The sequence below is a fragment of the Dryobates pubescens genome, chromosome Z (genome assembly GCF_014839835.1).
Source record: "Dryobates pubescens isolate bDryPub1 chromosome Z, bDryPub1.pri, whole genome shotgun sequence".
Classification (NCBI taxonomy): Eukaryota; Metazoa; Chordata; class Aves; order Piciformes; family Picidae; genus Dryobates; species Dryobates pubescens.
This window is the reverse complement of record NC_071657.1, coordinates 121,979,016-122,006,610: the sequence shown is the minus strand read 5'-3', so window position 1 is coordinate 122,006,610 and position 27,595 is coordinate 121,979,016. Positions and strand designations below refer to the sequence as shown.

Here is a 27,595-nt window from a genome sequence, read left to right as displayed (position 1 = left end):
GGCAGGGCGGTGCGGCGGCGGATTGGCTGGCGGGCCGGCTGGCAGCCGGGCGGGGATTGGTTGCCGCCCGGCCTTTGTTCGGCGACAGCCACTGCCGCAGGGCAGCGGAAGTTTGAGCGCTGCGGCGGGTGCGAGAGGTGGCTAGTGCCGGGTGCCGCCTGCGATTCCACGCCTCCCTGCCCAGTATCGCCGGCCAGGACGTGTCTCACACCCCCCTCCGGAGCCCGACCCGGCCAGGTGACAGCAACATGGACCTGGAGAGTAAAGTGAAAAAGGTAAGGTGAAGGCTGCCCGCAGAGTGACCTGCCACACTAACCGGCGTCCCCCCTCCTTAGAGAGCGGCAGCCGCGGATTCCCCTTGTCTGGCCGTAGTGGGGACTCAGCTGGAACTGCCCCGCAAGCTCTGGGGTTGGCCGCGTAACGCTGCGCTCTTTGTGGCGCCCTGCTCCTCCCGCTCCTGCTCCATCGTCTCGGCAGTGAGAGGGAGGTGAGAGGCAGAAGGAGCTGCCTGCGAAATGACCTGCGCCTCGCCCTCAAAAGGAACAAAAACTTCTCCTCGACCCCCGTCGCTAATCAAAACGCTGTAGTTTATTCTCCAGGTAGCCACTTGCCGTGCCATGCATGTGAAAACAACTATCCCTTCCCCCCCCCAAAAACCTTGAAATCTAATTTTTGACCTTTGACGTGACTAGCTCATTACAGATGTTGTCAGCGTTTGTGTGGATTATCCTCCCGAGGCAGAAACTTGGGGTTCGTTGGTTGGTTTGCTTTTTATTTGTAAAGGCATATTGACTAGTTTGGAGTCAAACTGGCAAGAAGGATAAGCAACAAAGTGATAGGTAGCCACTTATTATTAGATCTCTTTCCAAAACTCTTTTAATATGTAAAACTGATTTCATGTGGGACACTTCTCTAGGTCTTTGTTTCTAGTGATTTTTGCAAATTAAATGCAGCACTTTAACGAAGACTTCTTGTGGTAAGAGCTTCTTCAGAATATCTGTTAAGATTCTATTTGATAAAGGCACAAGCCGTATTTACGAACATGGGTTAAATCTGTACATAACCCTCATAGATATGTGAAGGTTATTCATTTGAAATGCATGTTGTATGGACTTATGTGTGTTTTACTCCTGAACTGTAATATTTAAGGGTAGTAACTTGTTTTACAGTATGCATATGCCCTGTTGTATACTTGTCTGCTTTTCTGTGGGCTGAAGCCTAGTGAAACAGGTTAGCCTTCAGTTAAAGCTTTCTCCAAGTGATGTTGCGTCGTGGTGATGTTACCCATACCAGAGTTCTGATTTGCAGAAACTGCACATCTCATCCCTCAATCAACAGTAGGCCATCAGTGTATAGATGGATGTAGCCAAGTACTGTCATTGTCTTTAGAAGCTCATTGTGTGCACAAGATTGCCCTCCTTGGGGTTCTTGAGTAAATTTACTCATATTTTTAGAAGTACAATTTAAAAGTTAAACTTGATGCTTATTCACTGAAAGTTATTAGAAATCCAGGAGAGAGATGCTTAATTTTTGGAGGATGGAGCATTCCTATTCAGGACTTTTCCCATATAAAGAGAAAATAAATATGTTCTGTGAAACACTAATAAAACTCTGCTCATGGTTTGGTCTCACTTTGAGTGAAATTTGAAGTTGCTGAATATCTGTTTTATATTGCACTGTTGTAATTTGCTGGTTGTAAGTGTTGGAAGTTTGACTATTTTTACCTTGTTACTCTTTGGTAATCTTTTACTTTCCTGCTTCAGCAACTTCAGAATTTCCTAAACACTTTTCTGAAGTTGCTCAGACTGACACACAAGCTAATGCTACAAAGATACCAGCAAATCTCTGTTTGTAGAAAGTAATTTGCGTTCTAAACACCTGTGGTGTTAACGCTGCTGAGAGATGTTTATGATGTGAAGAATCTTAATGTTTTCTGTTTGTACAGTATGTAGAAACAGGAAAAAAAAAATTGAGATAAATACTTGAGGTCTTCCTCTGTCTTCCCTCCCTTTATCACATCTCATCACCTTACATTCTTTCTCTCTATAACTTGGTTGAAGTGCATTTCCCAAGAGAACAGATAAGGATCTCTGACAAGTCAGTGCAGGGAGAGCTGGGAAATATTCCTATGTGCATTCAGTATTTTTTCTTTGTCTGTTGCTATTTAATCAAAACCTCTCCAGATTTTGTGCACTGGAATGAATGAACATAGTGTCTGCAGTAGCAGCATGTCTTCAATCTCCATCTTTTAATTCCTCTTCTCAACCTGTTTCCTTCCATATCCTGTATGTTGTTATTTTTTTTGTCAACATCCCCCTCTCTTGAAAGGTGGAAGAACATTCTGGAAGGTTCAAGTCAGGTTTCTCAAAACCAGTAAACTACTTGGCCATTAAGAGAAACTTACCTTGAGGTGGAGATATCTGTGACAGATGTTTAGTCTGTGAACATGAATGAGTTATTTAACTACATATCATGGTTCTCATCTCAGTCTTTGTCTTGCACCAAGGACCAAAATGTCTTGAGTCTTTTTACACAATCTGCTTGATACCTTAACCTATTATTTTTTATTTATTTTTTTTAGTTTGTAGTGAGCTGTACCTAGTTACCACCTAGCAAATGGAGGTAAGCATTGAGGATTAATGAATGGCTAACCTGTATGTTGGGTAGAAAGCCCCAAGAACATGGAGCAGATGAAAGCAGGCATTGCCATGTTGTGTCCAGATAAGTTGCCATTCCTTTGCTCTTCGGAACTTGGAGTGTGCTGCTCAGTTAGGAGCTTCTGTATTGTCTCTTTGGAAAGCTGCTGTTGGCTTTCAGGGAGCTGGTACTGTACTAAAGCAAAACACACATATATATGACCAGTAGACTTGTATCTATGTTGGGCAAAGAGAAAGCACATTTCAAGCTAGCTCAGGAAAATCTGTTTTCACTGTTGATAATAGGTTTGGTCTTTTTCTCTCAAGTTTAACAGTTCTAGCACCCTGCACCTGACAGCAATTGCTTTCCCTGCAGTACAAGGTCTGTTCTTCAGCAGCAAGAACTTCTGTCTGACCTCTCACAATTTCTAACTCGTCCTTTTAGCAATGAATGGCTTATGCATTTGCCATCTCATGAGACAAAAGCAGCAATCCTGTGTAACATACTCTTCTTGGCTGTAAGGAATCAATTAGTGCAGGACATAATTATTTCAGCTCAGACTCTTCATTTAACTTCTGTTTGTTTTCTTTTATGTCTTGTAAAATACATCTTGCTGTCTTCAGAAATGGCTAGAGTAGCTAGATGTGTCTGTTGGTTTGAATCTTGGATTCTGGATGTCCACTTTCTGCAGGAAACACAAATTTCAGAGTGGATTTCCATCACTGAGAATATGCATGGAATAACGTAGCTTTTTTTGTAGTCAGGTTGCCATGCTTCTTAGAAATGTAGAATGGCTGGTGAAGGTCTGGTCAATAAATAGTGTGGGAAAATAGTTTTAAGGCAATCTTTTTAGCTACTCTGTGAATACTGATACCTTTGTGTCTGATAAAATTTCCCTTTGAAGGAGATGAGTAATTTAAGGTTAACTATGCAGCATTCTTGTTCTCAGTAGGAATCAGATTTGCTCCTGCATTTGAGGATCATGGAAACAGCTTTTTATATAAAAAAGATTACACAACAGAGCTGAAGCTTAAAAACTGTAGCTCCTGCTTGAAAAGTACTTGTGCAACCAACAGGCTGCTATGTCTCACAAATACAATATACACTGTGTTCTCAAGTCTTTGAGGGTACAGGGAAAATGAGGATTTAATGCTTTTTGTTGAGGACTGTTAGAACAAAGTTCTGCTAGTCTGGATTCCTGCCCTGTCTGTCACCTCTGAACTTGGTAAAATGAATCAGTAGGTCATGATCCTGCTTTTCAGTCATGCTGGCAGCATGGTCTCTTGCTTCACTACAGAAAACAAGAATCTGGCAGTGAGCCTGTTCTGTATAAAATTTCACAGTATAATACTTGTTTTATAAAAGGATTTTGATTGTGATGAAGAAGGGGAAGTGAAGTTTGGGGAGCAGAGGTGCAACTACTCCAGTGTTCAAGGTCTCTGTGCTTCTTTCTGTGGTGTGAGACTTTGTTCACTTGTTACAGTAGAAAACTGAACAGTGCTTTAGACATCATTAAGTCAACAACTGTAATGCTCTTTGATAAATGAATGGTGAATAAAGTATGTACGGGAGCAAAGTCAACTTCTGGTGTTTTACAAAGTGTGATTTAGTAATACCTGCTGGGCTGTGCTTCCTGTTGAGGTCACTGTTTGTTTTGGTGTTACTGCCATGGAAACTCATGATAGAGCTTTTTTTGTTGCTGCTTATGTATAGTAAGATCAAGGAAATGCAATTTTATTCACAGGCAAGTTTTGTCTGCGGGGCGAAATATGAAAACAAGTGTGGAGATGTGAGAGGAACTACTTCAGTTGTGTTAACAAGGAAACTGAGTAACTGCTTCCTGCAAATGTTGTGGTGGGATTTTTTTTCCTCTTTAAAACTTCTTTTTTTAAAGAAGAGTAATTGATGTGAATTGTTTTCTGAATGCACTTCTACTTACTTTTTGTCCAGTGTGTCTACATACCAGTTTGGCAAAGGTGGAGCAAGGCTAAATTAAACTACTTTTTTTTTTTTGGTAACAAAATTATTCTCCAGGTGTTTGACCGTAAAATACAATGAAAGGACTGAATGACTTCTAAGAGCACATGAAACTTCTTCAATATAGTGTAATTATAAACCAAGTTAACTTAAAGTTACAGTTTTCTGTCATTAAAGGCACAAAGATCTGTTTCTGCAGGAGTTTGTAAGAAAGAGAATCAATGTTTTTTCCTTTAAGCAAATTAATAATAATGGTGAGTACAAACTGTGGAGGAAACTTTCTTGGTAAAATATGCCTTAAAACAAATTTCTGTTACCTCAAGAAAACATACTGGAACATGCATTGCAAATTTAATGGCTTCTGCTGAGCAAACAGAAAGGTCACAGATCTAATAGGGTAGCTGTAAAAGTATATATACTCTGCTTTGTTTTAAAATTATATTTTATAATATATTTTAAATGAATATGCATGTTTGGCATATGTATTTTAGAGTATGGGGTTTACATGGTGTATATGTGAAAAAACCCACATCTTAATACATACTTTCTATAAACACACAGAGTTGGTAAGGTTCTAGGTGCTGGAGACCTGCAGGAAGAGTAGAGCTGTGAGGAGGAAAGCTTGTCATGCCTGTTATCTGGACTCTTAGTTTAGTCAAATGAAGCAGGTCAAGTGTGAAGGCAATTAGGAGGGTTCTGTCATGACAATTCCAAATTACACCAGATGTAACTATACTCTGGTACTGCTATAAATGTGCTTCTGGTATTTTTGGCTTTTAAAGTCTACCTAACCTTTCCTTTGTGCCTCACTTTCAGTATGAGGTTGTCCAGTTGCAGTTTCTAAAAACACTGGCTGCAAAAAAGGCATACACTTGCCTGCAATGCTAAAGATCTTGATAAGTGAGTGTGTTGGTTTCCAGGTCTTCTGAAAACCTAATGTTAGAAGATACAGCTGGAAAAGAGTGCTGATGTCAAAACAATATACACCAAATACAGTGAAAATGCCCCTGCAGCACTGGATGACAGATGGTGATGTTTTGCAAGTTTATAGACAGTGTTATGGTTTGTCAGCTGCATTCAAATTTAGCTGCCATAATACTGAACATTGGGAATAAACACCACTTGTTTTCTATTCAGCTAGAATATCTTTAATAGTTATTAGTCTTTTAAGACACTGCTATGCAGTCTACTATCAAATATTTATATTCTGAGCGGTTTGATATTTAGTTGAAGACATCACAATAAAATAAATTCGTAGTACTTGTGTACTAAAACAGGCTGTTGCAGCTCCTTGATTTATTCTTCTGTCCATCCTGCTCTCCCCTTGACAGGAAGAAGCAAAAGCAGCCAAACCCTAATTTAGCTCTGGTGTTTTGGTGGGACTGAGAAGGTAAAAGAAATCTTGTGGGAGAAATATGTAGAAATGCCGTGCATTTGTTATGGTTTCCTCTCTAACCACCTTTTTGCTGCTATTCCCCAGGGGTCCTTAGGACAGGAAGATCAGAGCAACTAGTTTCGAATGCTTTTTTTTTTTTAAATTCTGGGTTTCATCACTATTAAATGATAACTCTTCAATTATTTTAAGACTTCCAGTGAAACTCTGTCAGGATATTGTTCATATCATTTGTGCCCAGCTGCTTAGTGGGAGGGAGTAGAAAACATGGAATCAAACTCTAATTATTGTTAATATTGTCATTATGAGCTGCCAGTGTACACTTGCAGCCCAGAAAGCCATCTGTATCCTGGGCTGCATCAAGAGAAGTGTGGCTAGCAGATCGAGAGAGATGATTTCCCCATTCAACACCACTCTTGAGACCCCACCTGGAGTACTGTGTCCAGTTCTGGAACCCCTATTACAAGAAAGATGTGCTGGAACATGTCCAGAGAAGGGCCACTACGATGCTCAGAGGGCTGGAGCACATCTCCTGTGAAGACAGGCAGAGAGTGTTAATCAGTTTGGAGAAGAGATGGCTCTGAGGAGACCTCATTGTGGCCTTCCAGTATCTGGAGGGGGCCTACAGGAAAGCTGTGGAGGGACTTTTTAGGGGTGTCGGCTAGTGATAGGACTAGGGGGAGTGGATCCTAGCTAGAGGAGGGGAGATTTAGATTAGTCAAGAGGAAGTTCTTCACCCGTAAGAGTGGTGAAACACTGTAACAGGTTGTCCAAAGAAGTGGTGGAAGCCCCATCCCTGGAAGTTTTTAGGGCTGGATGTGGCTCTAGGCAACCTGGTCTATTGGAAAGTGTCCTGGCCTATGGCAGGGTGGTTGGAACTATGATCCTTGAGGTCCCTTCCAACCCTGACAATTTTGTCATTCTGTGATTGTGCAGTGGTAATATTGAGAGACAGTGGGCAGAAGCAGCCATGTGAGAAACTCTGATTAACCATACAGAATTTAATTTCCTTGGTGTGGTCCGATGTCACAGGCTGTTGAACCCGCATCTGGACAAGGTGTTGCACCTACATTTTGCAAGCCTTTGGGTGACTAGAAGGCCCTTTCAACTTTAAATTTCTTTGAAAAATTATAGATTATTTTTAAGATAAGCTTTAAAAAATACTGCTGTCATGTTTTAATTCATCTAAGACTTCTTGGACTTTTACCTTTTTGTTTTTACTGTAGCTGTTCAAAAGAATCTTGATTAATTTTTTTTTTTAACTCTTTTTGTGATGTTGCACTTTAGCTTTTTAATAGTTAATCTTCCATTTTTATTCACTTTTTTTCCCAGCAGTACTATGAACTGTGGCATAGATATGTTAAGTTGCAGCTTAACAACCTTAGCCATGATTCACCACATAATAAAAACTGGCTGACAAGATATAATTGCATTTTTATCGGCCTGTCGACTAAACTGGACATCTGCCTCTACATACATAATCTATTTGCATCCATGGCTACTTTTTTTAGTAGCATCCCATGTGGGTAGATGTTTTGTTGTTAGATGGTCTCTGAAATCTTCTGTATTTACAGGAATTTTGAAATTAGTATTCTGAAATGGCAATAAAGCAGGACTACAACATTTGCTGATGGGTTTAAATTTAATAGGAGGGAAGAACGGGACTTGTTGGACTTCTAGTTGTGTTCAATAAACTTAAAGCCTTCTGATAAGCCAAATTTAATTTGTTTTATAGCAGCAGCTGTGTTTTTCTCTTACACATGTGAACAACCTATTAGACTCTTGAATAGCACTATTTGGGCTGTTAAGATGACAGTAAGCTTCTACATATGGTTCCTAAAAGGCAGCCAATTGTTGATACTAGATTCCAGTCTGAACTGAAATGGAGCAGTCTTTCACTAATTCTCACTTAGCTGTGACAATATAAAATTCTTTGCCTCAGGGGACTATTAATCTTGAAAGTAGCAATCAATGGATGATCTCAATCATATTTATATCATCTTATGTACTGTATTGGGTATGTTAGTAATACTAGATGGTTTTGAACAGCTTTTCTTGTAAAATGAAAATTAATGGCAGTAGACAGGAAGGAACCTTACTTCTGGCAGTATTTCTGCTGACCTATCTGTGCCATTTCTCTCATAACTCCATTTATGGGGAAAATGGAATCCCTCCTGTTCTCGGGCGTGCATTTCCAGTCCAGTGAGTGCTCAGCCTGCTCTGAATCTGAGTGCTCCAGCAGAGAGCTGGCCGTGTCCTTCAGAAGGTATGGGGAATAGATGTAGGCAGCAGCAGTGGGGAAGAACACTTCAGCTTTAGGTTCTCTAATTTCCCAAATCATAGCAGAATTGGCTGCCAAAGAATAAACAGTCACTCCTGAGGCTGGTGCTTCCACTGAAAAAGATCCTGTTACAGAGCTGGAAGAACAGTTGACATGCTCTGAGGTTTTAGAGTCAAACTCAAATGCATTGTGTGCTATTGCTATCTTACATCTTTTTTTTTGGCAATTGAACACATAGTTTCTCTGAAATCACATCTAGCTTGGTTGTCAATGTGCCCTTAGTTTTGAGCTAAACATTTTCTTTAAGATGACCAAACGTTGCATGTAGAAAGATCATCCTCCTCTTTGTTTCACAGAAAATTGAGAAATAAGTTTCAAAACAAGTCTATCCCACTTCCTAATTCAGTTCATCTCAGGCTGCATAAGCATTTACTTGATGATGTATTCTTTTGTTACTAGGAGGGAATGTAAAATTCTGTGGTTTTGAAGAAATCTGTGCTGACACTGATGGTTGTTGTCTGTTTAATCTAGAGGGAGTATGTTTCGGTTGAAGGTTTTTGATAGTACATATTGCCTCTTCTTATTTTGCTTCTGGAGAGGTACTTTTAGCCAAAAAACCACACCCAACCAAAACTGTTAAGAGGCTTAGAAATTATACATTTTAAAAATGGGAAAAATAATTTTCATGTTCTTACTTGCACTTCAGGTTCTATTTTGGGAATTATTGAAGTGTTAAGACTGTTTCTCCTGTGCACTGCATAATACTGATCCTAGGTTTCTAAGCATTCTAATTGTAACATGAGTAAACTTACCATTATCCTCCTTTCTTCTTCATCCCCTCTTTTTAAAGAGCAAAGAGCCAAGGGCTAAACAAGGAAAGCCAATTAGCAGCTGAAGTAGCAGCAAGAGAATGTTGGCTTTTTTCCTGAGGGGCTGGTGATGGAAATTTGGGGCTTTGGTTTATTTTTTAGGGTACTGCAAGTGCATGTTAACAGCTTGATGATTTTAAAAAACAACAGAACAAAACATACAAACAAGAAGATAATTGTTTTGTGTTGCTTTAGCTTCCTCTTTGTCTTTAGAGAATATGCTGGCCAACATTTTGTGCTCTTCATTTGTAGCTTGACAAGGGTGCTCATTTGTTTCCTGATGTACGGTGTGTGTGTGTAAAAGGCAGGGCTCTTGATTCCAGATAAGACTCCTATAAACACCCATCTGCAAGTGGAGAAAAACTTTTATTACCCCATTAGCTTTATATATCCAATGGAGGAAAAAAAATTGAGTTGATCTGGCTTTGGGTTTGCATTTACAGCATGTGAGCTTCTTGAGCTCTTAAGGATGATAAAGATGTCACCATGATCACAGCAAGATTGTATTTATTCTTTCATGTAAGAAAGGAGTAAATAATTTCATGTCCTTTATGTCCATTCTTGTAGCTCCAAACAGTGGCTTGACAGCTGGCACAGTATCTCTTCTTCCTAGATACTGTAACCTACAAAACAGTTTTGTAATTTCCCTGGGGATGTCTAATGACTGTGGAGGCAGTGATCCTTGAAATGTATAAAATATCTGAAAATTTGGTCTTCCCTGCATCTTGTCATGTGTACTGTTGAACAGGTGGTTTGTGGGTAATCTGTTCCTTCATTTTGGACAAAAACAAGTTAGAAGTTGAGCTGTTTATATCCTTGTATGTACAACAATAGCTACACGACTCCTCAGAGTAAATTGTGATCTCCTTAATAAAACAACTGTATCACTACATCTAATTAACCATGGCATTGTATTAGCATTGCCAGAGCTAAGATTAGTACTGGAATTTGTCAGCTCTAGCTCACTTTCCATTCATGGTAAGAGCTGAACTGCAGGTGAGCTGTCTCCTTCTCAGTGACCATCCTTCCCACTGTGTCTGTCCACAGCTTGTTTGCTGATGACACAAAACTGGGAGGGATGGCTGATACATCAGAAGGCTGTGCTGCTATCCAGTGTGACCTGGACAGGCTGGAGAGTTGGGCAGAGAGTAACTCTATGACATGCAACAAGGGCACATGTGGGATACTGCTACTACTGGAATAACCCCATGTTCTAGTACAGGCTAGGGGCTGACCTGCTGAAAAGCAGCTCTGCAGGAAAGACCAGTGAATACTGGTGGAGAACAGGATGGCCATGAGCAGCACTGTGACCTTGTAGCCAAGGAGGTCAGTGGCATCCTGGCATCAAGAAGAGTGTGGCAAGCAGGTCAAGGGAGGTTCATCTCCATTTGGAGTATTGTGTCCAATTCTGAGCTCCCCAGTTCTAGAGGGACAGGGTTTAGAGGGTACAGCAAAGGGCTATGAAGATGATTAGGGGACTAGAATGTCTCTCTTAATGAAGAAAGGCTGAGGGACTTGGGGGTTTTTAGCTTGGACAAGACAAGATGGGGGGGCGGGGGGAATCTTATCAATGCTTATTAATACTTAAAGGGTGGATGTCAGGAGGATGGGGCCAGTCTTTTTTAAGTGGTGCCCAATGACAGGCACAGTACTTGAATGTAGTAAGCTCCATCTAAACATGAGGAGGAACTTCTTTGCAGATGGTGCAGCATTGGAGCAGGCTCTCCAGAGAGGTGGTGGTGTCTCCACCTCCAGAGTCATTTAAAATTTGCTAGGAGGCCGTCCTGTGCAACTTGCTTTACATGAATCTGCTCTGGCAGGGAGGTTGGACTAGGTCATCTGCAGAGGTCCCTTCCAACCCCTGTCATTTTGTAAGTGAGATTATTAATTGGATGTATGTCCTTTTAATCTTTTCAGTGAAATCTTTTGTGTCTCATTTGTGGTCATTGCTTTTACTTGCTCCTGTTTCTCCTTGGCAAGTAAGGTGTTATTAGTCCAGCTGAAACATAGTAGTTCCAAATATACAGGCACACCAAGTATCACTTAGATGTTTTCTTTACTCATATCAGATGCCCAGGTAAGTGCATATAAATATGGGGTCTGTTTGTTTCTTGAACTCCTGTATTTTGTCAAGTCATATACTACAAATTCCTTTGTTGTGACAGATGGATTAAGTCCTTTGAATTGAAGTCTTACGGCTTTGCTGGCTGTGGCTTCACAGCTATAAACCTAAGGATGGGGTGCAAGTCTACTTCATTCCTTGCACAAAGCTTGCAGTGTAAGCTAGTGACAAATCACCAGAAAGGTACTTTGTTTTAGCTAATGCTAACTTTGCTAGCTCACCCGTTTGAACAGGCTTGTGTGAACATTGTCACTTACCTAGGTACAGTAGAAAGGTGAATGGACCCCAAAATACTGCCCTGATGCCATCTCAGTCAAATGCATAATTTTTTGCTTTAGTTGTAGATTATAAAGGCAGCAATAAGATTGTTTATGCATCATATTTCTTGAAGCTGACTCTTCATCTTGCTCTGTACACAGATGGGCTTGGGCCATGAACAAGGTTTTGGTGCCCCCTGCTTGAAATGCAAGGATAAGTGTGAAGGATTTGAGCTTCATTTCTGGAGGTAAGTGACACCAGATGTCTCTAAGCCTGACTCAGCACTGCAGAGCTTGGCTCATGTACGCACATGTGTAAGTAACTGCTTTTGTTCTCTTGCAATTAAACTATTCAAGTGCTTTAAGGAAGCTGTGTCTGCATTCAGGGCCAGGCCTTCTCAGCTGCATTACAGCAGTGTTTAAGTATGTATTCAGTTACTAACATTTCATCTGCACTGAAGTCAATACTAGTACTTCTACTGAGATGTTTGCTTTAGCTTAATAAACAGTTGAAGTAGGTTTGTAAAAACATCTCTATCCCTACAGTAAGAGAGATGACAGGGAAGAAGTATGCTTCATCTCAGTACTAAAAAGCTTTCTCAGCTCCTGACCAGATACATAAACTTTGATCTGAGATTCTCAGTAGAATTATCTCTGTTGAAAAGATGTTGAAACTTGTTATACATCTACAGATGACTCAGAGGAGAAAGAGTTGTAATATTTCAAATAAAGTAGGTAGTACTTGGCTTTGGATGATACACTGTTCCTAAACTAACAAGAGTTGATGACAGTAGCAGTAAATAGTCTACAGTGTGGTCTGTGCAATTTACTTCTGCAGAGAATTTGTATTCTTTTACTGAAACTATGTATATGCATGTATTTTATATATGTTTAGCTAGCAGACACTGATAAGTGGGTGTGCTTTAAGATATAACTTAGTGATTCTGATTTAAAAAACCAAAAACAACAACAAAAAAACCACAACTCCCTGGAAAGGACATAAAAATAATTGTTAGTTGATGAGGATGTAGCTTTTTGATTATGCATCGGTAGTATGTATAAAATAACCTACAAATAATGACATGGAACAAGAAGAGGTAATACACTAATGAATGTGATTATCTAAAGATAAATTATTAAACTCAATTTTAGGGTTAATTTTTTTTCAATATTCACTTGGTCACTTGAGGGGGCTCATATAGAGGTACTAGTACAATAAAATGGTTTACAGTTAATATGTGCTAGTAATTCAATAAAAACAGAATTTTTAAATGCAGGAATAAATAGTGGAGTTTATCCATAGTTAGATAAGAAATTGTGTCACTTCCTATGAAAGCTCCTTGTTCATAGGGAGTGTGATAGAGGTGGAGGTCACAAGTCCAGTTAACTTTCTCACGTCTTCCTTTTTGTTGTCTTTTTCTCAGTTCCCATTGTTAGACCTTATAATTCCTGGCTTATTCTTTAACAGGGAAGAATTTTGGACAAAAAGGAAAAATACCTAAAATGATTTAACCACATAATAGCAAGCTACCAAGTAAGAAAATGTCTGCTTTTCCGTGTATATTTGGAGGTTTCTCTGTTGTGTTTTCCTTTATACACATTTCACTATGCTCCTGTGGTTAGCGCTCATTATGCCACATCCTGAATACATAGCTCATCAGAGCACTGTTTCTTCTAGAAAGTAAGAGCTTGTAAGAAAAATACATCAATCTAAATAGTTACTGGTATAAATTGAGAAACTGTATCTATGTAAGTTAGACCAGGTGAATAAGGTACCTGGAAGTAGTTTGAAAAGCATCATCTAGGTGTTAGACAAATGTGGCAGGTACCTCTGTCATACTTGAAAAGCTCACCATTAAGGCGGTTCTAGAATGGCTTAGAGCACAGCTGTTTCTCCAGCAGAGCTGCAACTGGGAACAGTAAGGGTATGCATCCAAACTCTGAAATCAGTTTTGTGTAAACAGGTTTCGATGGAAAAAATATATTAATATGCTTTGCATGAAACAGATTTTGGCCATCCACCACTTGAACAGAAAGGAATGGAACGGCAATCACTTAGCACTTTCCACCAACAAACTGATAACCAATCAGTCTCCAAGTAGTGTCCACTTTGGATGGCAGGAACCCTACTCTCTTCTACTTCTGTCTTATTACTCAGCATGATGTTATGCAGTGTTCCTCTGGTCAATTTGAATCCGCTTCTTGCCTACTTCTGGCTTACTCCTCTGGCAGAATCAAAAAAAAAGAGGAAACCTTGGCACTGTGCCAGAAATGCTCAACAATAGCAGGTGATGTCAAGGCTGGTTTAGCCACAAATCCCAAGGACAGCACCATGCAGGCATTATGAAGAAAGTCACCTTCATGCAAGGCAGCCGCAGTCCTTGCTGTAATCTCTAAGCCTGACACCGCCCTCTTCTGGGTGGAGCTGGGGTGCTTCAGCAGATAACTTAGTTTTTAGGTCTCATACATGAAACCTCCACTGTGCCTCAGAGAGCAAAGATGTGATTTCCTTCTGTATTTCTGTACAAAAGAAACTCAATTCTACCTTTGGGGAGTCAGACAGGAAAGTGCATGGAAAAAAAAATAAATCCAAGTGCAGCTATTTAGTAGCAGGCTTTGACATGGAGTTTGTACACCCTTCTTCTATAAGCATTTCGTGCTACAATTCTTCGATGGTTATATAGGTGCAGAACTGTTAATTTAGGCTAGTATAGACATGGTGGTAAACAAAGGCCTTAATAAAAATTGTTTGTAAATCTTTAAGATCTGAAAGCCTCAATAATGTCTGTGTATGCAAAATGAATTAAATGAGAGCCACTGTCTACAATGGTAGCTGAATAATGGACAATTACCTGCTTTATCTTAATGTATTAATAGCTTCTGCTTTTCCAGTTGCCCTCAGAATCATGCTTCTGTCCAAGCTTAGCAGCAACAGGTGGGGGCTGTGCAGTTCAGGTATTAGACTTCTTTGAGATTGCAAAACAGCTTCCACAAATTTAGCAAGGCAGGCTGGCTGCAATAGCCTGCTGCTTGGATACGTTTGCTCTTTGGGAATGTTTCACACAGGAGTCAGAAATTGCTAAAAGCGGGAGGGAATGTTCTGATTTATCTTGGTTGTGTGTATACTAGAAAGTGATAATTGTTTCCAGCGCAGCTTGCCAAGATACTAAAAAGCTTCTGGAGAGAAGCATCTTAAGCTTGGGAATGACCACTTTCAGTATCTGGCTTTTCTGCACAGATACAATCCCTGGAAGGCATAGAGAGTTTTAAGCTGACTTTCATGTTTTCTGATACTAAGCCTGTCAGGCAAATACTGAGGCACAGTTCAAAGTATTTACTATAGCTGCACTAATAGCAAAAAAATCATAATTGAAGGAATCATGAGGAAAAATTAATCTTTCTGTGTGGAGGACACAGGGCTTAAAACTTAACAGAAAGTTGTTGAGAGCTTCTTTGTGCTTTCAACTGCTTCCTTCTGCCACTAGGTACCACTGCGGAACCAGTGTATGAAGACTCATTATTCTTTTTTCCATACATCCAAACATGGGAAAATCAGGGGAACTGATGACATTTGGTTTTGGAGAAAGAACTGGAAGTCTCTGACCCTTGCTGTCAATAGAAATCCCAAACATGGGAATTTCCCAGGCTGGGAAAGAGGATGGGATCTGCATATCCTTCTTCCTCCCTCTTTCTACCCATCTGGGACCAGGAAGCAAGGCACAATCTACTTACCTGTCTTTCAGAAAAATGTGTAACTTCCACAATTTCAAAGCTTCATCTCTGTCTTCCATGATGTGAATGGGAAAAGCTGGGAAACTGCTGAAAATTGACTGGAGAAATATTTCTCTCTTTTGCTGAATTCCTGATAGCTGTGAACATTTAAACAGGAATGCCTAGTACTCCTTCAGCAGGGATCTTCCTGCATGGCATCAAATGAAGGGAAAATGTTTCTTGACTATGCACGTGAAGAGAGAAATATTCTCACTGCCAGTCTCCTTAATAGAGCCAAAGGAGATAGCTAAGGCTATACATATGCATGTACATAATAGCAAATGTTTTTCTTGGCACATGTGAGGTGTTTGCTTTAACACTAAATAGCAAGCATCAGTTATCAGACAGATTAGTGAAGCTTCAGTTTGAGGAAATGGGACAGTTTCAGTAAGATGGCTGTATTGTAGCCAAAGAATTGGCCACATCCCCTCTTGCTTAAGGGACAGGACTCTGATGTGGCAACTTAGTGGGAAAAGGTCTAGCAAAATGGTAAACATTTTTATGCAGGAGTCGCATGTAAATGTCAGCTTGATATCTTTTAGAACTGGAAATTATTAAAGTGATTATAAATCAGGTCAGGAAACATTTTTTTTTTTTTTGTCTTTTTGACTGTTAGCAGTATGCCAATATCCTCATGTAGCCAAGACCCAAGGGAGCCTTGGGGAGCAGAGGAAATGGCAACAGCTTCAGGGACTCTCCTTCCACTTAGTGAGACATCCTAATACCAGTTGTGATTTGGAATTCTCCACGTTCTTTCTGGTTTTTTTCCTAGCCAATAGCCACTGCACTTGTAATCTTGTAACATAGCCACTGCAACAGCTTCTTGAAAACTGTGTATGCAAAAAGTCATTCACTTAATCTTGAACGAGCAAGGAGGTAATATTAGAAATTAATACAGTCAAATTATTAACTGAAGTAAGTCTGGGGTGAGAGGACATCAGTGAGTATTTCATTCTTTTCAATGCAAGGAGAAAGCACAGTAGTTCTGTGCTGGTTTTCACAGTGGGATCCAGGAAGGACCTGAGAAGAAGCTGTATGATTTTACTACTTTGCAACTGTCTGTTTATCAATACAACAGAAAATTTCTCAGACACTGAAACTGCTGAAATATGTTAATCCTCAGGGTGGGACTGAGGATGATGAAAGCAGTTGAGTCAGGGTGTTCTCATTGGAAGTAAATACAATCTCAAAGCTATTCTGCATTCAAAGAGAATACTGCTAAAAATAGGTAAGAAATTTCATATTGTGGCATAAGTGGCTTTTACAGCATGTGTGAAGGTCTAGGGAAGAATTTTGCTACAACTTACTTGGAATGGTCTTATCTTTTCACACTGATGCTGCTTCACTGTAGCTGGATGTGGTACAGAGTGGGAAGAGCTGCACAAACTGCCACACTGCCACCATAATCACAAGGGCAGTACAACAATATGAGATGTTCTGAGTTCTGTTTTGCAAGCGGAACAGTTCTGAACAACAAGATTATACTTGACTTGCATTAGTCTGTACAGGTTACTTGATAATGTTTGTTCATTCACCAGTGTTACTAGATCACATCCTATCAAAAGGCAAGGACAAAACCAGGGCTTACTCCTGTTAAAGACTTAAGCTGACAAAGTGTAGAGAATATCTGTTAAGCTATTATTCGAATGGACTAACTGTTTCAAATTCAAGTTGCATGTCTGCTGTTAGGCACATTGCTGCATGATGTTCATGATGTAATAATGAACTAAACCTTCAAAAAGAAAGGTCTGATTCTGTCACTGTTGCAGGATTTTGTTGCACTGGGCAATGCTAGTTCATGCTTGAATGTTTTGGTAAACTGAAAGATTGCAAAGTGATTAGTATTTACTAGAAGTCCAGATAAGTATCAGCTTTGAAATACGATGAAGCTTTTCTGTTGTAGAAATGAGTCCACAATTCAAGTTGTCAGACAACCTATGCTTCAATTACTGATGTCTTCAGGTTCTTATGTGGCAAGGCAGAGTCTAATCTACTTAGTGGTCTCATTTTGCTCAGTTTTGAAGTAAAGTGTATTATTTCTATTGCAGAGATATCTATTTTTATTTGAAGTAAGCTTCACAACTTTAGATACCATAATTTTTGGTTGCTGTGTAATTGTGTGACCTAGGCAGTATCCATTGGATGCTGAATTGATAGGCACTACATACACCAGGTATGTAGGGTACTATCATTGGGGCTGACTGTTCCTCACGCTGCATGACCAAGCACATTCAAGTCCTCCTTCCTTCCTTTCTCGCCACATGATGGGCCTTTGATAGTCACAGCATGTTCATGTCAAGTACTTTTTAGCTGCCTTGAGGTAAGGTATGTATCTTGCCTTTAATACTTCATTAACATTGTTCTGCATCTTGCTTTGAGTTCAGTGGGTTTTGGCAAGCAGGACTGAGAAGGATTTTTTGTAGTTTTATGCTATTCATTGCATGAAGAATAAATAATGGGGTAAAATATTACTTATGGCTCTCAACTTTTTGCGAATTTCCATATACCGTAGCTGACTGCTTTGGTCTGAAACTGAGGAAGCCATTGATTAATAATAAACTAGCTTGTCTAATCCAAGACTCTGTTTATTATCTGTGAATTGTTTAATTATGCTTAAGGTAATAAATGGCTATCTAATATCCCTTGTTCAAAGGAGTTCAAATGTGTTGTATATGAAAGAATACCACTTAGATATAAGTAAGTAAACCCCTCTACCTTTTAAGGATGTTATGTGTGAAAATTCTCTGTACAGTGTGTGCCTGAGTACCTCTGACTTGGTTCAGGGATGTTTGAAAGGCTTTGTCCGTATAAGCCTTTCACTTTTCTTTCATCTTCTCTTTTAAATGCTGAACTTTGAACAGAACTTGGCTGTATGCATTTTTTTCCTTTCTAGGAAATACATGTTCCTGCTGTGTAGGACCCCTGTGATAACCAAATGTCATGCATACAGTGAAATGCATATGAAGAAAACAGCATTGTGTGTGGAATTTTGACTGTACAAAAAGAGCCTGAGAAACTGAAAGCCCAAATAAATGATTGCTAAGGGGGATCACATTGATGAGTTTAAGTTAGCTGATGGGAGACTATCTCTAGTAAATCTGGTATGTGGGTAATAATGGGATTGTGTTTGAGTGTGATCAGTATCAAGGCATAACTGAAGAAATGAAATCCCGTATTCAAAATACATTAGTGTCATTGACTGATACCTAGCAAATCACAATCTCTGTAAACAATGTAAAAGGAGAAACGGAGAATAGCCTCACGAGGTGCTTGGCATATTGCAGAATAACTTGTCTGTTCCCTAAGCATAGCACTGAAAGCAAGATTTTGGGTTCTTGGTGATATTACTACACATGCAGCTGGCATGAGATGTGATTTTCAGCTGAGGCTGTAACTTTGTTTCTATTTCCATAACTTCCAGAAAAATATGCCGTAACTGCAAATGTGGCCAGGAAGAGCATGACATCCTCACAAGCAATGAGGAAGATCGGAAAGTGGGGAAACTCTTTGAGGATACGAAATACACAACCCTTATTGCAAAGCTGAAGAATGATGGCATTCCCATGTATAAACGCAATGTCATGATACTGACTAATCCAGTGCCGGCCAAGAAGAACATATCCATCAATACTGTGACTTTCGAGTGGGCTCCTCCCGTTCAGAATCAGACACTTGTAAGTCCAGCTCACTTTTTCCTGCACGTTTAAGGCAGGAATTGATGGGAAATAGGAAAGTAGTGCTTACGAGAAGGATACATTTACCCATTGTAGTCGTCTTGTCCACCTCAAAACTGAAAATGTCATGTAGATAGGCATGCTGCTTCTTTTCTCTTTCTTTTTGTCCAATAAAGTTGAAAAAAGTTGCATAAAGTGTGGGCTTAAAAACAAGTAAACAAAACCAAAAAAAAAAAGGTGGGAAGAAAAGAAAAAGGAGAGAGAGAAAAACGAAGCAAACCCAAACACCTCCATCCTTCCCCAAACTACAAGCAAAACTGACCCCACAACAGTTCATGTCATTGTTTAAGGGGAGCGCTCAGTCTTGTGTGTAGCTTTTACTGTATATGGTAAGAGCAAGATCAGTGTTGACATCTAAAAGAGCAAATCTCTTCTAGCATGTTTTCAGCTGAAGTAGATGAGATGGTAGATAGCCTTCTGAGGATTTTGCTTCACTTTTCAAACTTTGATTGCTAATTTACTGTGCTGCAGTGCTGTGTGATCCATGCTAGAACCATGTTATCTCTGACCTACCTCTCAAAATATCCATTTTCAGTGAATTAGTCAAACCTTGTGCATCTAAGTCAACTGTTACTTAACATTCAGTTAACCCTCTGATTTTTACACTTAACCTTGCTTTACTAAAACTAGAGGTTTTTTTCTTTATTTGGCTGTGTGCCTCCAGGCAGACTATTTCAGCTTTGTCTGTACAGCTTTAAAAAGTAGATCAGTAGTTTTATATAGCTGTAAAGAGACAAGGTGCTGTGTAAATATTGTTACTTACTCTAGGAAGTAATAGCTCTATTCTGCGTGTTGTAAAAGGCTTAAAAGGAAGCCAAATAATTAATCTGCTATATTTTATCCTTTTCTACTGTGTTTCAGGAGCTTAATGTTTATTGGGGGGAAAAAAAAATGGTTTTGACAAATTTGACTGTCATTAACAGCAGAGATGGCTTTAGTCATGTATTTGCTTAAAATGTTGAATTGGCATCTGATATCTAATGTCTTCTGGTTCAGGCTAGACAGTATATGCAGATGCTACCAAAGGAGAAGCAGCCTGTTGCTGGCTCAGAAGGCGCACAGTACCGGAAAAAGCAGTTGGCTAAGCAGCTGCCTGCTCATGATCAGGATCCTTCAAAATGCCACGAGCTCTCCCCCAATGAAGTTAAGCAGATGGAACAATTTGTAAAGAAGTACAAAACCGAGGCGCTTGGTGTAGGAGATGTCAAGCTCCCTGCGGAGGTGGAAACGAGAGCTCCTGACAAGAATAACTTGGACAATGGTGATAGAGGTACCTCAGCTGCTGTAGGAGTGATGGAAAACAAGTCCTCAGACCAGAAGGCAACTCAGTATGTAAGTATAAGGAAAAAAAAAAAGAAGGTATATTATACTATTTGGTTGTTTTACCCCTATTACCTTGTTTATTAACTTGGAATAGGGAAAATCTGGGAAGGGAAAGAAAGAAGGGGAACTGGAAAACGCTGTGAATGTCTGCAAAGAACCCTGGTTTCTGACTGCAGTTAGTGCACTTCAGCAAATATTTTCCTAGGTGACCTTTTCATCCTTATTACAAAAAACATGTTAGCTTGGAGATAGTGTAGCAGGGTGGCTTTTACAGAATAAGAATCAAGAAACTTCTGTAGTTTTACAGACTGATTGCTGCACCATTCTTCTGTTGAAAAGAGTTCAGTTTAATTTTAGAAGCCTATTTTATCATCTTTCTGGGAAGAGCCCCAAAATTACCCACTTGAAAAAAAATTTGTTTAAAATTATGTGAAACTAAGAAATGATAAAGTATCACCTTTCCCTCCTGTAATGCCTGCTTTTACTAGCCTTGTTTTCATATTCAGGTCTTTTTTTAATTCTGTTTGGGCTTTTTTAGGTATGTGAAATTACCTAATTTTCATCTTCTTTCCAAAACTGTAGCCTTAATGAAATATTTGATGTAACTTGTTTGGTTTTGCTGTGCATGTCCCTGCTACCAATTATGAATACAAAATAGGGATAAGCTTACTGAAGTAATGCTAAATTAGTTTACTGGAGGTTGACCTTCACTGTAGAGTGGTAGAACTTCTATACCATGATTCCCAGAAATGTTGCTGTTACATGTATGAGTAATATACAGGTTCTAGATGGAGATTACTGTTTTTAACATGGTTGTCGAAAATGGCTTCCATGGTGTTAAGGAGTGCAGTGTGCCTTTATTTTGGTGTTTATTGTTTAAACTGACATAGCATATTACTTCTGGTGTAATTAATATGGAATATAAAAATAACATATTTTAGCTTTGAACATGCCCACTTGCCTTAATCAGTTATGTGCTGTACCATTTGGTTCCCTCTATCAACTTTCTAAATATAATTATTCAGTTATTTTTTGCTATTACCTTGTCATGAAGACTCTAAGATGTTAAAAAGCGTGAATAGGTTGCTGTCATTCTCTCTCTCCTGCTAGGTTACTTTAGTCTAACCACAGCAATTCTTCCCTTAACTGCTTGAGAGAGACCTACAGAAATACTTTGCATTGTACCCTGCTGGCCAACGGGCTTGAAATGCATTAAATCAAGGGCAGGAGGCACTCTATCCTCTTGAGCAATTGTATCAAAAGGTGCTTTGTTTTTACCTTACCCCTTCTTAGCACTTCCAAACTTCTTACCTGAGCACCTGAGTATATCTCATGATGTTTTTAAGTCATGTATATGTCATCACTGTGATTTTAAAAGGGACTTAAAAGTGTTTAATACTGTAAATGAACATCTGAGTTGCTTATCTATTGTAAGGTACTAAGTTTACCCTGTGCTAAATAATGAAGATTTAGATTATTTTTTTTTTTTAAAGTATCTATTTTGTCTGATTTCTGTGGTATGAGTGCTACTGCTGAGACTATCTCAACTTCTCTTTAACAGTTCAAAATAACCCATTACAAAGATGAGCTCTTCAATACCTTGCAGAAGAATTGCCATCCTTGTCAATGCTTTTTCTTACTAATTAGTTCTGCATCTTTGCACTGCAAGTTTTCTTGTACATTGTTTTTCAGACTGAAGCTGAAAACATGTATATCTGTAGCTGTGGCAAATAGTCTCTTGAAAAACTAAATTTTGTTACAGGACTGGATTGCAAGTTTTTTTCAACATGATTTGAAATATTAGTGGAGAACTGGATGTCTTTGTTGTTGTATATTAATATATCTATAATGATGCCCTTCATGTTAAAAACAAATCTATTTCACCATGACTGAAAGCCAAAAAAAAAAACCAGAAAAATTGGGCATTCAGCATATTTTTGAAGAAGCAAATCTCTTTATGTAACCACCTAGGCTGGGGATGTTGCAAACAATAGGTAAATGAATCGCCTTGCCCTCATCTGGGTCCCTGTAGCTGCTAAACCTTCCAACTGACTCTTACTTTAGACCTCGTACTCCAAGAGAAAGAAGATTCAAAATATTACATATATTCCTTTTCATTAGTTGCTCCTTTCATGCTGCTCTTCCTCCCCGTTTGACATCTCTGCATATTTTGAAATTGCTTGTCTGAAATAAGTCTGGAGATCTTATCAATATGTTTTACAGCCAACACATTTTATATATATTTTGATTTTTTTTTTAATATGCATACATGCACACAATTCACAAAGCCATTCACAGCTGGCCTTGTAGTGATGTGAATCATGGAGAAAACCTTCCCACAGGATGTCCAACCCAGTCCACAGACCAACTGGAGTGCAGGAAATGCCAAACTGCTGATTAAACTTTAGATAGCAATTTTTGTTTTGGTAATATAAACCACCTGTGTTTTTTGACTTGTTCACAAAACCCTCTCTGTGAGCAGGTATAGGCCAGGAGACTGACTGTAAATTTTTGGAATTATTTGTAGTGTAGCTGTGCTCATAGTCTCTGTGGTCCCTTTCCATAACCACTATCCCCATACTAAGATTAATTGCAGATTACTGGACAACAGCTGTGAGTGACTAACATCCCTAGAATACCACTTTAAGTAGGATGAGTTTGAAATAGTCACAACACTTTTTGTTTTTTTTCCTCACCAGTCATGTAGATACTGCTTAATCTTCTCATCACCTATAAGTATAGCCATTTTCTTGTGTGTTCTAGTCAGTCTAATTGGTTAGCCTGGGAGGTTTATTGTATTCTCCTCTTGAGTATGTAGAACATAACTTGGGTTTTAATTGCTTGTTGTTCTTTTAAGAACTCGTCTGTAGTTGCAAGCATGTGAGTATGACAATATACAGTAATCTATTTAAGTAGCAGAAGTGCTGTGTTGCTAACGTGCATCATCTTGAATTGCTTAAACCTGTACTGTGGAATCAAGTCACACTACTCTCTCATCATGAGAGCCATGGTTTAGTTGATTAGATAGTGTCGGATGTTAGGTTGGACTCGATGATCTCAAAGGTCTCTTCCAACCTGGTTAATTCTATTCTGTTCTAATGCTTCAGTTTCAGTCTGATAATGTGGAGCTTATTAAGTATGTCAGTAATAGGTGGTACTTCAAAGTCATATTTAATTTTGTAATAACCTCTTTCCAGTCCTGCTATCGCTGCAAACTGACCATGAAAGAAGGTGACCCAGCTGTCTATGCAGAACGTGCTGGATATGATAAACTCTGGCACCCCGCATGTTTTGTCTGTTGCACCTGCAGTGAACTTTTAGTAGACATGATCTACTTCTGGAAGAATGGCAATCTGTATTGTGGAAGACATTATTGTGATAGCGAGAAACCCCGCTGTGCTGGATGTGATGAGGTAGGAAACATCCTAGTCCTTTGTTTTAGTATGTAAGTTTGCTTTCCTGAGACGTGAATATGATTTTTAGCAAAATATTTCGGTGTGGGGAGTTTGTGCCTTCACAGTTTTAGCTGTTTGTAGTTGCAGAGAAATTAAACTGATGTGGATGATCCACATTCAGGAATATCTATAGTTTGCTTTGGATTTGGTGGGTATTTTGAGCAATCTGCAGAGACACGGAAGAATTTGTACTCGTGGATTGCGTTCTGCAGTCCAGATTATGCAGCCGTTTCCTCCTGAAAGGCACTAGGGGGAGCACCTCGCAAAGTTACACCTTGCACAGGATGCAGAGAACAACCTGCTTAATGTCTTTGGCATCTATGGGCTCTTAATGAAGCAGCCAAATAAGTGAAGACATTAGTTTTCGTTGTTGAGACAGGTGGGATCACCAGGAGTTCCTTGGAAATGGCAAAACGTCCTGAGACTAGCTTTATGCATTTAAATAGCATTTCTTTTACTGTATTAATATTTGGTTGTGTCTTCCAAATAGCTAATATTCAGCAATGAATATACTCAAGCAGAAGGTCAAAACTGGCATCTGAAACACTTCTGCTGTTTTGACTGTGATTGTGTTTTGGCTGGAGAAATCTATGTAATGGTGAATGACAAGCCAGTCTGCAAACCCTGCTATGTGAAGAACCATGCTGCGGTAAGATTCTCACAGACATGTTGGTGCTATGAAGGAAGAGAACTTACTTACATGGAGCTCAAAACTCTTACTGAGTCTGAGGAATATAAATTGAGTGCAAGCTTAGGCTCGAGTCAATCATTATCTTCCTCTTTGGGGGGGGGAAAAAAAAACCAAACGAATGTTAAAAAGCAGCCAACTATTTTGGCAACTCATGAGTTTGGAAAAAAAGCCATTGGTGGGGCAGGGGGACAGGACAGACTGTTCTGAAAGTGCCTTTAACTTTGCCAGTGGTGAAGCAGGATTTTGTAACAGGAGGAGTAAGGTAGTTGAAGATGAATAATGCTACTAAATATTTTGTTTGTGTCAATCATAGTTCGTTGTGGCTAGTGGGATTAAATTTCAGCTGGTCTGCTAAAAGCTTGCAGTGTCCACTGCAGTCTAAGTACTTTGTATCTCTAACCAGGAGTCATAAAGGAGAGTGACTGACAAGATAAAGACAGAAGTCTGGGAAAGGATAGTTCTTGATTCCTAATTATGCTGGGAAGTCTTAAGATGGCAGTCCATTTTTATCTACCCATTAACTAGATATTAGTTGGGAGTTCAGTCCAACACACATCTAAACTGTTTGTACAGTTAATACAATTAAAGGAGGCAACAACTCTTATCTCTAGCTAACATTTAATAATCTTCTGAGGTAAGTGTGAGGAATTATCTTCTATGATTTTTCTCTACTTCTGAAGCATCAACTTCTTTGAGGTCAAAATTATAACTTTTGACGACTGCATTTTAAAACTGATTACAACCTAGACTTGTAGCCTTCAAATCTTGGCATTGGTTTACAGCTGCCAATGGGCAGGAAGATTTGTAACTGATCTCTTCGATTGTATGGGTTAATACAGGAAGAATTATGCTGTTTGACATGACAAATTTTTATAATTATTTGGGCTTTGGGAAATTCTAACTACCATAACTGTTTGAAATTTAGTCTAATTAGGTTAGCAACTAATTTCTTATGTGCACTTTATTTTGTGTTCTGTCCTTGGGCACACTTTGAGCAGAAACTGCTTTAAATAAAATCAAAACCTGGAGGCTTAGTGCAGAGGGTTCTATTAACACCTGTTTCTGTTCTCCAATCATAATACTTCAGAATTCCAGCCTTTATTGGACTTGAAATTATGTGTATGCTTCATTTAAGTGTCACTTCATTTTTTAACAGATCTGCCAAGGCTGTCATAATGCCATAGATCCAGAAGTTCAGCGTGTGACATACAACAGCTTCAACTGGCATGCTACACAGGAATGCTTCATATGCTCCTGTTGCAGCAAGTGTCTAATTGGCCAGAAGTTCATGCCAGTGGAAGGGATGGTCTTTTGCTCCGTTGAATGTAAGAAAAAAATCATGTCTTAAGACATGCACAGAACCAAGCATTGCTTCATTCCAAAGGCATTTAAGATCATTGAAAGTATTAATGAGCATTTTTTCCAAAGTTGTTTTAATTACTAAAACTTGCTATATAATCTTAATTTCTTAGTTGTAATAATAACTTCCTTTTCTGGAATATTGTTCCTGAGTCTTACGTCAAGTGTCTTCATGTCCCAGAAATGTAAGAAAAAAATGTGTTGTGAGCTATATACACTTTAAGGGAGCACTTCACTCTGAAGGATCTTCGTGCTTTATCTTGACAAATGGAAAAAGACTTTGTGAAAATGCTCCCATTTTTCTTGGTCTGTATGATAAATGTAACACTTCCACTTCCAGTTTCACTAACTTAGGTTTAGGTTCCCTGCTTTCATCAAGCACTTTAAACAAAATGATCAGCTTTACTGCCGCATGCAGTTTTGTTTGCTAGACCTCAAGCACGCAGGGAGAATGAATCTTTAAAAAAAACACAAAGTTGCCTCATATGTGTGATATGGACACAGGTCTTTGAGGGATAGTGACTGCTCTCACATCTAGTTCTTCACGTAGTTGCACCAGTAGAAAACTGTGGTGGATCATGATTCTTAGAACTGTTTGTGCCTGGAAAAGTTTTGATTTTTATGAATGTCAAAGTTACTTTATAGATTTTGGGGAGGAGGGGGTCATATAAGGGAAGGTCTTGCTGAGATTAAAAAAAGTAATAAAATAAATAAAATCCACCAGTGTTAGTGGGTGTCGCTTATCAGGACTGGCTTCTGTGTTTCTTGGTGGTTTGGGGTTTTTTTTACTGAGTGTTCTTTTTGGAAATTGTGCCTTCTATCAGAGGAACATGGCACAAAATACCACATGCATTTCCAAGAATGTCATTCTGTAAAAGGAACTTAAATATGCTTTTGATTTTACAAGTTCTTAACCAAAGCACAAAGACTTCCAGTATTTGAGTCTAATAAATGTCACAGCTGTGTTTTAGCTTCACTTACTAGATAAACCAAATGTGTAGTTCTTTCTTCTTAAGACTTACAGATCTACAGTAAACTCGTTAGATATCTGTGTGCAAAACAATGAATGGAGCGTCTTTGGGCCTGAAAAAAAAAAATACAAAAACTAAATCTATGCAAGTCTTATGTTCAACTCTTAAGTTTTATGGTAGCTATATTGTAACATTTATAAATAAAAAATCAGCGTTGCTCGCTTCAGTTGTCTACTCTGTTGTTGTTGAATTGCCATTAAGGAAGGTGTGCTAGGTTAAACACAGTCCAGGAAGGGGTGGGCTGAAAAGAACCTAGCCCCAAGGGGACAAAGAAACCTGACCCAGGTGGGCAGAGGGACTTGGTCCCTCTCCCAGGGGAAGGGGTCCCCAGGTCAAAGTCTACTCCACTTTCACTTCCTGTCCCTAACCCTATTTAAGAGGAAGCCATTGCCTGGCTTGCTCTCTTTTCCTGCCCTCGCCTTTCTGACATCGTGCTGCTGTTAGCCATGTGGTTGGGCCTGTTCCAAGCTGTTCCAGATTCCTAAGGTACTGTATCTAAAGAGAATTCAGCTTGCATCCAGAGAATCCTTTGCCAGCTGTGTCTTTCTGTGTATGTATTTGTATTTACCATTTTTTCCTTATGCCTTCCTTTTACTCAAATGCCTTTTATATTTTGTTAAACTTACCCTTTTACTTCTAAATTGATTCAAGACTCTTTCTTTCATAATTTTCGCCTCTTTTCTCCTCCTGCCTAA

General features: G+C 39.2%; 1 protein-coding gene across 1 annotated transcript; it reads left to right on the top strand.

Moving 5' to 3' along the window:
* Window positions 1–150: 150 nt before the first annotated feature.
* TES (testin LIM domain protein) lies at window positions 151–26,328 on the top strand. The gene is made up of 7 exons (XM_054178261.1): window positions 151–275; window positions 11,699–11,784; window positions 18,729–18,981; window positions 20,038–20,373; window positions 23,562–23,777; window positions 24,310–24,468; window positions 25,667–26,328. The coding sequence occupies exons 1-7, from the start codon at window positions 249–251 to the stop codon at window positions 25,856–25,858; spliced, it is 1,269 nt and encodes a 422-aa protein (XP_054034236.1). The 5' UTR covers window positions 151–248; the 3' UTR covers window positions 25,859–26,328.
* The last annotated feature ends 1,267 nt before the right edge of the window (window positions 26,329–27,595 follow it).